The 10,097-nt window shown below is 46.2% G+C and overlaps 1 protein-coding gene across 1 annotated transcript; it reads left to right on the top strand.

Moving 5' to 3' along the window:
- Window positions 1–5,320: 5,320 nt before the first annotated feature.
- LOC143274184 (lysine-specific demethylase 4D-like) lies at window positions 5,321–7,853 on the top strand. Its single transcript, XM_076575674.1, has one exon. It carries the CDS (start codon window positions 5,497–5,499, stop codon window positions 6,895–6,897), a length of 1,401 nt encoding a protein of 466 aa, XP_076431789.1. The 5' UTR covers window positions 5,321–5,496; the 3' UTR covers window positions 6,898–7,853.
- Window positions 7,854–10,097: the final 2,244 nt, after the last annotated feature.

Below are 10,097 nucleotides of genomic sequence, written 5' to 3'. Positions count from 1 at the left end.
ACATTAAGGAATACACAAACCCTGAGCCAGCAGGGTTTGGTGTCACACACCTTTAATCCCAACATTTGGAGGGCAGAGATTGAGGCAGGATGATCTCTGTGAGTTCCAGGCCTACCTGGTCTATAAAAATGAGTTTCCAAACACCTGTGTGGTTGGGAAAAAACAAACAAACAAACAAACAAACAACAAAACACCTCAGAAATGAAAGGAGACAAAGAGTTAAATCACATCATTGATAGCAGTCTCTGTTCCATTGTTCCTGGCTAACCACTCAGCTATTGGCACCAAATGGGCCTCTAATCCTCATTTGGAGTGGATTAATGTCGGAGCCATGCATCCTAAACTACATGGAGAATTATACATTAGTTTAGCACAATTAATGGTGCTTGGGACCAACTACACCTCTTGAGAGCACAGTGAGTCCATGACTTGACTCATTCACTAAATCTAGTGGGGAATATGACAGGCCCCAGTCCTTAGCACACCTGACTCCATGATGGAAGCACCAGTCAGGGTGGAGACAGCACCACCTATCCAAATGAAAACAAAGACCTAATCCACCACAATCCGTAGTTCTGGGACAGGCTCAAAATACACTAACCTTGCAATTTGGTTTCTGTAGTTATGATCGGGTAACTGCACTCTTTTTAAGGCCTTTTTTTTTTTTTTGTGATTTTTGAGAAGGAGTTTTTCTCTGTTATTTATTTTGGTGCCTGTCCTGAGTCTCCCTCTGTAGACCAGGCTGGCCTGGAACTCACAGAGGTCTACCTGGCTCTGCCTCCCGAGCACTGGGATTAATGGCATGTGCCACCAACTGCCAGCATGACTGTTCTTTGATCTTAAACTAATTTACACTTTCTGCTGTGTTCAAGATATCTGGATTCATTAAAATAGTTTCCAGTATTCCATTTACTGTGGTCTTGTTTCTGATTGTTTCAAAACAAAATGGGTAATCATTGGTTTTCCAATTTGGGAGGATATCCACCAGAGAAGACTGCTGGGACATGGGATTAAGGCAACAGAAAGTCTTTATTGGCCAGCCAGGAACTGCACTGGGTGTTCAGCATCTCAGTACAGTCACCAGCCTTCCTCAGGGTCAGCTTTTAAGCTCAAAGACAGTGTTCTTGCTTGACATGCTTCAGTTAACAAGAGCGTTTGGGCAGTGGTGGGCCACGGCTTTAATCCCAGCAGTCAGGAGGCAGATGTGGGCAGATCTCTGAGTACGAGGCCAGCAAGGTCTACAGGGTGAGTTCCAGGACTTCCTGGTTCACACAGATAAACCTTGTCTTGAAAAATCAGGGAAAAAAAATGTCATTTCACAGCCATACAACATTCTGAGACTTTCATCAGTATTGAAGTACAAACATTTTAAATGTCATAGAACTGATATTAAGCACAGTTTTGGCCTCCATGAAACTAATAAAGGATAACATTAAGAATGGCTGAGCCAGCAGGGTTTGGTGTCACACACCTTTAATCCCAACACTTGGAGGACAGAGATTGAGGTAGGAGGATCTCTGTGAGTTCCAGGCCTACCTGGTCAATAAAAATGAGTTTCCAAACACCTGGGTGGGAAAAGAAAAACACACACCTCAAAAAGAAAAGGAGATAAAGATTAAATCCCATCATTGATAGTAGTATCTGTTCTCTTGTTCCTGGCTAACCACTCAGTTATTGGCATCAACTGGGTTCTAATCCTCATTTTGATCTACAGAGAGAGTTCCAGCACAGAGAAACCCTGTCTTGATCAGTTTAAGGTCTTTCTTGGTTCCATATTGAATTCACACTTAGCATTGTTACATGAGAACTGTCTAGTCGTTCAACTTGAAGAACTAGGTGAACTGGTATCAAGGTAAAATTCAAAAAACCAAACATAAAGGAGTAAAATGAAACCACATTTTATTGATCACAACAGAACCCTACCAGAAATAGGGACAAGCAGGGACAGGAAAACTCTTCCTTAGGAAAGATCTTAGAAGTGAAAGTCACAGTTAGGGCAAGAGCCTGTATATACATCAAAGTCCAGACAGCTCCAATGTATAAACATCTCTGTAGATTTAGGACAGACTTATCAACCACTAGTAATTCTCCAGAAGTACAAATGTGCAAAACTGACCTAGTATAGAAACCAAGTGGTCTACTCATATGAATTACTTTATCTTTTTTGGTTTTTGTTGTTGTTGTTGTTGTTGTTGTTGTTGTAGTTTTTGTTTGTTTTGTAGGTTTGGGTGGTTTTTTTGTTTTGTTTTGTTTTGTTTTCATTTTTGAGACAGGGTGTTTCTGTATAAAATCCCTGGCTGACCTGGAACTCACTTTTTCGACCAGGCTGGCCTCGAAATCACAGAGATTCTCCTGCCTCATTCTCTGCCTTCCAAGTGTTGGGATTAAAGGTGTGTACCACCAAACACTGCTGGCTCAGCCATTCTTAATGTTATCCTTCGTTTGTTTCATTGAGGCCAAAACTGTGCTCAGTACCAAATCCATGACATTTAAAATGTTTGTACTTCAATACTGATGAAAGTTTCAGAATGTTGGCTATGAAATTATATATATATATATATATTTGCCCCTGGTTTTTCAAGACAAGGTTAATCTGTTTGACCCCGGAATTCCTGGAACTCACCCTGTAGACCATGCTGGCCTTGAACTCAGAGATCTGCCTGCATCTGCCTCCCAATTATGGGACTAAAGGCATAAGCCACAACCATCTGGCAAAAAGACATCTTCATATTTGTTTTGTGGTGGATTCAGGTTGAATAATTATCCTTGTATAGTTAGCCAAGATTTGAGGACACTGCTTATTTTCCTGTCTGTATCTGATGTCAGGTGCTTATATAACCACCAAACTAAGAATTGTCCAGCAAGACCATAGACCTGCTTGTGTCTCTCTGTGGTGAAATTCTGTCATGCGTTCTTAAAATATTCTCTCTCTCTCTCTCTCTCTCTCTCTCTCTCTCTCTCTCTCTCTCTCTCTCTCTCTCCCTCCCTCCCTCCCTCCCTCCCTCCCTCCCTCCCTCCCTCCCTCCCTCCCTCCCTCTCTCTCTCTCTCTCTCTCTCTCTCTCTCTCTCTCTCTCTCTGTTTTTTGAGACAGGGTTTCTCTGTAGCTTTGGTGCCTGTCGTGGATCTTGCTCTGTAGACCAGGTTGGCCCGGAACTCACAGAGATCCGCCCTCCTCTGCCTCTGGAGAGCTGGGATTAAAGGCGTGAGCCACCACTTCCTGGCCCTAAAATTCTTAGTGGTTCTATAAACACTTGGCATATAGCATATTGCTGTGATGTATAACATTCTTTTTTGTAGTGTATTTCTGGTTTGCCTTTTCTCGAATTGGGGTTGTTTCATTTCCAGTGAAGTTGGGCGTGGCTAACGGAGGGGTGGGGCCAGTGGTGGGCGTGACTAAAGTGGGTGGGCGGGCACTGATGACAGTATTCACCTTTGCGGGTATAAAAGACCAAGAGCTGAGGCTCCAGGACCACAGGGAGTGAAAGTCTCACAGGAGAAAGCTTCTCTGGTGCTGCCCTGTCTTCAGCCAGGTCTCCATGCTGTTGGAGTAAGGTCAGTTATCTGGAACTCTCTTCAACAACTTTTGGATGTTTGTCCTTCTGAGAAAATGACGAGTATCATTGACCAGATCGGCTGGTCAAGCTCCAGCTTTAGGGTGTCAGATTTATCTGTGTTTCATTTGTGTTCAGTCCTGTTGGCATTTAAGTATGATTATTGTGGGGCAACATTTATCCTGGCGATCCCCAGTCACAATGACTTTTGTCACTCGAGGGGTTGACTTTCCAGTTAGTTCTTATCCCTATGTAATATGGGTGGTCCAGGGCATGTGAGCACGGCCGTGCATCCTGGCCCATTTCTGGCTGGGAATGATTGATTTGTCCCCAGGGTCCTCCCCTGTGGTATAGAGTCTGATTCCCTAGGTGTTCCCTATTTCCCAAAGGACAGAATCTTGCTTACAGAAATTCCAGATTTTTAATTTTTAAATTTTATGGCCACTGGATTTCATTTTCCTATTGTGTATCTTTTGGGGAAAGAGCTAGTTTGTTTACTTTTGTGGGTGGAGGTGTGGGACCCATCCAAAGTGTTACCCAGTGATTTGATCAAGGGAACCCTGGGGACCTGAAACATCTCAAGTTGCATGGCCCCAGGCTCAGGGTGACCTTGAACACAAAATCATGTTCTGGGTTGGCATACCTCAATTAACAGAAGCTAAAAAGCAAGGTTAGTTCATTTAGAGACTTTCCCAAAAGGATGGGCATTGATGGAGCTGTGCCTGTGCTGAAGGATTTTGGTTTGGTTTAGTTTTTTTTTTTTTTTCTTGTTTGTTTGTCTGTCTTTGTATTTTAGACAGGGTTTTTCTGTAGATTCAGAGCCTGTCTTGGACCTCAGTCTGTAGACAAGGCTGGCCTATAACTCACAGAGATCTGCCTACCTCTGCCTCTCAAGTGCTTGTATTAAAGGCATGCACCATCACCACTTGGCTCCTGTGCTGAGTTTTACAGTCTTTATAGCACCTCCATCATGGAGTTAGTCTTGCTAAGGTCTGACGCCTGTTTTCCACTTACCCTTTCCGAGAAGTCAGGTTAGGTTTCCTCTCTGCTCTTCTCTAGTGAGGTTAGGTTTTCTGACAATTGCATTTGAAATCTTAATTTGTCATTTGTATTGTTTTTCTTAGATTTTAATTGATGAAGTTTCTTGAATTGGATGACTAAACATTTTATTTCCCATGTATTCAGGACAACGTTGAAGACAATGTGGATCCAAGAACAACCTTGAGTCCCTGATTATCTCGGCACCAACTTCCAATTGCTAGGGTCAAGGTGAGTGTCACCAAGACTCACTTACTGTAAAACCCAGTTTTCTCCACCTGAATTCAAAATGGTTGTGTCTCTTTACCAGTGTTTTGATTTGAACTTGAATTTTGCCTAGCTCAGTCATTTTTCTATCCACTTATTTTCTGTTATTGTTGATTTCTATTAGGTTTGGGGTTGTTCCTCCTGAAGAGATCTCAGCTTCCCCTGCCTTCCAGGCCACCGGGACAGACCTCTAGGTGACAGGCCTGGACCAAGGCCCCCTGGGCAGCTGGCTGAGGTAGGCCTGGGCTGGCCTCTCTCTCCACAGAGACTCTCTCTCCAGGGAGCAGAGTCCCTGGGAAGTCAAGGCAGCAGGCTCTCTCTTCTCTTACTCTCTCTTGGCTTTTGTTTGGAGTGTGGAGAGGAGAAGGAAGGGTCTGGCTCTATTGACCAGCATCTGCTCAGACTTGTGATTCTCCTGAGAGACATAGTTAATGTTTAAACTGTGATCCTGATGAACGGGAAACTGAAGAACTAGGAAAAAAAAGAGAAGAAGGAAGAAAGGAAAGACAGAGCTTCTGCACAGAAGAGAGAGTGAAGGAAAAAGACACTGCAGGAAGACAGGGAAAAGAGAAGAAAAGGCACGGAGACAGACAGAAAGATCCCTCTTGCAAAGCTCAAGGTCCCAGAGCAGCGGTAGCCATGGCATCTGAGCACTGTGGCCCCCAGAGCCCAGGGAGTGCCATCATGACCTTCCGCCCAACCATGAGAGAATTTTCAGATTTCAGCAAGTACATTGCCTACATGGAGTCCCAAGGGGCACACCGAGCTGGACTGGCCAAGGTCATCCCACCCAAGGAGTGGAGAGCCAGGCAGTCCTATGAGGACGTCAGTGACATCCTAATAAGCAGTCCCCTGCAGCAAGTGGTGTCTGGCCAGGCAGGTGTGTTCACTCAATTCCATAAGAAGAAGAAAGCCATGACGGTGGGACAATACCGTGAGCTGGCCAACAGTAAGAAATACCAGACCCCGCCACACCTGAGTTTTGAAGATTTGGAGAGAAAATACTGGAAAAGTCGATTCTTTGGGTCACCGATCTATGGTGCAGATGTCAACGGCTCCCTGTTTGATGAGAACACTCAGTATTGGAACGTGGCACAGCTGGGGAGCATTTTGGACCTCTTGAAGCAGGAATGCGGCATTGTGATTGAGGGTGTCAACACGCCCTACCTGTACTTTGGCATGTGGAAGGCCACCTTCGCGTGGCACACCGAGGACATGGACCTGTACAGCATCAACTACCTGCACTTTGGGCAGCCCAAGACGTGGTATGCGGTGCCCCCCGAGCATGGCCGACGCCTGGAGCACCTGGCCAGGCAGCTGTTCCCGGGCAGTTCCCAGGGCTGCCAGGCCTTCCTGAGGCACAAGGTGGCACTCATCTCACCCACTGTACTCAAGGAGAATGGCATCCCCTTTGGCCGCATGACCCAGGAGGCTGGGGAGTTCATGGTCACCTTTCCCTATGGCTACCACGCTGGCTTCAACCATGGCTTCAACTGTGCAGAGGCCATCAATTTTGCGACCCCGAGGTGGATCGACTATGGCAAGGTGGCTTCTCAGTGTAGCTGTGGGGAGGCCAGGGTGAGCTTCTCCATGGACGCCTTTGTTCGGCTCCTGCAGCCTGAGCGATGTGAGCCGTTGAAGCCCCAGGGGCATGGAACTGTGGACTACCCAGAGGTCACCTCGCACCCCAGTCAGGGGACATTCACTTTGACTCAGAGGCATCCGTGTGCGGGACCCCTCAGGTGTCTGGTAAGCAGAGCCCTCAACAGCTGCCCTTACGCTAAGGTGGGCTCTGAGTCCCAGCGCCTTTCAGCATCCAAGCTCTTGGCTCCTCAATTCACCGTGCCGGTGAGAAGATTCTCCAAGCAAGCTTCGCAGGCCTCCCTGGTCTCCATGGATACTGCTGATGCCAGAGCCCCGGACTTTTCACAACATTCACAACAGGCCGATAGAGTCTTGGATAGGAGCCCCCAAATCTCCCTGCCACTCAAGGAGACGGACTTGAACTCAACAGACACAGGTTCGCCTCCTGCCCCTTAGACCTTTTGGCCACCAGTGGACATTCCTAGTCATCTGAATCAACGGCTGCCTGCTATGTGGACAACTGAAACTGTACTTTGGGTCCTGGATTCAAGTCACCTTTTAATTTGCACATGGTCTCACCCTCAGAATTGATGCAAAGGATGGATCTACAGTGGGTTGTGCAACTGCAGGAAGAGAATGGATGCTCCATTTGACTGTGGTGCCAGTGATGGGGCTTTTGGAGTTTAGGTGGGTTCCGACAATGGGACTCCTGGATGGAGTCTTCATGTGGTTGTAGAGGTAGGCCACACACCTGCTGTGACGGGAAGCAGCCAGCAGACATCATCACAGCTTCTAGGCTGGAAAGCCACAAGGCCATGGAACCACCTTAGAATGTCCTGCCACACCTATTCTGGGTCAGAGATCAACTCAATAAAAGGAAATGGCACAGTTCTGAGGAGTCTCCATCCTTCCTCCTTCTCTGACAGCTGAGCCTTCATGCGACCATCGACTTGAACCTCCCACTAGTAGGATGCCACAGGGAGAGAAAGCAGGTCTTGGGGCACTCAGCATGGTTCCGAACATGCATGCACCTGTGACCTACTCGCATGGTACAATCTTCAGAGCACCACGGCTGTCATCTGCATCAGCACATCTGGAAGGACCTGCTCATGCCCATGAGTGCCCTGACTGACTTTCTGGACAAGAAGCAGGGAGGCGGGAGAGACAGGTGTAGGCTCATCCCTCCTGTATTTCCTCAGCATTGCCTTGTACTTCTGCCCTAATTGTCTCACGGTCTCAGGTGGTGCTACAGAGGCCACAGTGTGGACCAATAACAGGACCCGGTGGGGACTCCACACACTGGCTATGAGTAATCTGTTTTCCATGCTAGGATGAAATGGCTTTTTCCTGTCAGTTACTCCTCACCCATGCTCTGTAAGCAGGCCCAATAAAGATGTTATTAGTTCTCCTAACTGAAGTGTGGTAGGATACTTTGGTTTGTGTCTGGGGTGCTATAAAGGAAGGTATAGATATATGTCTCCCCAAGACAGGAATTCTACCTTCGACTGGATGCTGCCACATACACTTCTTCCCTGTCCCCTCACCACACCCATGGCCCCTCAAAGCTAACTAAGAACACATAACAGCCTCACAACAGACAGACACAGAGGGACATACAGGTCTGTGGTCTTGCTGAACAATGCTTTGTTTGGTGGCTACACTACCACCTCAGACCAGGATACAGACAAGAAAAGGAGCAATGTCCTCAAATCTTGCCTAACTATACAATGATAATTATTTAACCAGAATCCACCACAAAACAAATATGAAGATGTCTTTTTGCCAGGTGGTTGTGGCTCACTCCTTTAGTCTAGTGAGTACTAGGCCTGCCTGGTCTACACAGTGAGTTCCAGAACAGCCAGGAACTGTTCACAGAACCACTAAGAACATTTTAGGGCCGGGAAGTGGTGGCTTCTGCCTTTAATCCCAGCAGTCAGGAAGGAGGCAGCAGTGGGCGGCTCTCTGAGTTCGAGGCCAGCGTGGTCTACAGGGTGAGTTCCAGGACTTCGGGGGCTACACACATAAACCTTGTCTTGAAATATAGGGGGAAAAAACGTCATTTCATGGCCGTAGGACATTCTGAGACTTTCACCAGTATTGAAGTAAAAACATTTTCATGGCATAGAACTGGTACTGAGCACAGTTTTGGCCTCGATGAAACAAACGAAGGAAAACATTAAGGAATACACAAACCCTGAGCCAGCAGGGTTTGGTGTCACACACCTTTAATCCCAACATTTGGAGGGCAGAGATTGAGGCAGGATGATCTCTGTGAGTTCCAGGCCTACCTGGTCTATAAAAATGAGTTTCCAAACACCTGTGTGGTTGAGAAAAATCAAACAAACAAACAAACAAACAACAAAACACCTCAGAAATGAAAGGAGACAAAGAGTTAAATCACATCATTGATAGCAGTCTCTGTTCCATTGTTCCTGGCTAACCACTCAGCTATTGGCACCAAATGGGCCTCTAATCCTCATTTGGAGTGGATTAATGTCGGAGCCATGCATCCTAAACTACATGGAGAATTATACATTAGTTTAGCACAATTAATGGTGCTTGGGACCAACTACACCTCTTGAGAGCACAGTGAGTCCATGACTTGACTCATTCACTAAATCTAGTGGGGAATATGACAGGCCCCAGACCTTAGCACACCTGACTCCATGATGGAAGCACCAGTCAGTGTGGAGACAGCACCACCTATCCAAATGAAAACAAAGACCTAATCCACCACAATCCGTAGTTCTGGGAGAGGCTCAAAATACACTAACCTTGCAATTTGGTTTCTGTAGTTATGATCGGGTAACTGCACTCTTTTTAAGGCCTTTTTTTTTTTTTTGTGATTTTTGAGAAGGAGTTTTTCTCTGTTATTTATTTTGGTGCCTGTCCTGAGTCTCCCTCTGTAGACCAGGCTGGCCTGGAACTCACAGAGGTCTACCTGGCTCTGCCTCCCGAGCACTGGGATTAATGGCATGTGCCACCAACTGCCAGCATGACTGTTCTTTGATCTTAAACTAATTTACACTTTCTGCTGTGTTCAAGATATCTGGATTCATTAAAATAGTTTCCAGTATTCCATTTACTGTGGTCTTGTTTCTGATTGTTTCAAAACAAAATGGGTAATCATTGGTTTTCCAATTTGGGAGGATATCCACCAGAGAAGACTGCTGGGACATGGGATTAAGGCAACAGAAAGTCTTTATTGGCCAGCCAGGAACTGCACTGGGTGTTCAGCATCCCAGTACAGTCACCAGCCTTCCTCAGGGTCAGCTTTTAAGCTCAAAGACAGTGTTCTTGCTTGACATGCTTCAGTTAACAAGAGCGTTTGGGCAGTGGTGGGCCACGGCTTTAATCCCAGCAGTCAGGAGGCAGATGTGGGCAGATCTCTGAGTACGAGGCCAGCAAGGTCTACAGGGTGAGTTCCAGGACTTCCTGGTTCACACAGATAAACCTTGTCTTGAAAAATCAGGAAAAAAAAAATGTCATTTCACAGCCATACAACATTCTGAGACTTTCATCAGTATTGAAGTACAAACATTTTAAATGTCATAGAACTGATATTAAGCACAGTTTTGGCCTCCATGAAACTAATAAAGGATAACATTAAGAATGGCTGAGCCAGCAGGGTTTGGTGTCACACACCTTTAATCCCA

The sequence above is a fragment of the Peromyscus maniculatus genome, chromosome 7 (genome assembly GCF_049852395.1).
Source record: "Peromyscus maniculatus bairdii isolate BWxNUB_F1_BW_parent chromosome 7, HU_Pman_BW_mat_3.1, whole genome shotgun sequence".
NCBI lineage: Eukaryota > Metazoa > Chordata > Mammalia > Rodentia > Cricetidae > Peromyscus > Peromyscus maniculatus.
This window is presented reverse-complemented; position numbering and strand designations above follow the sequence as displayed.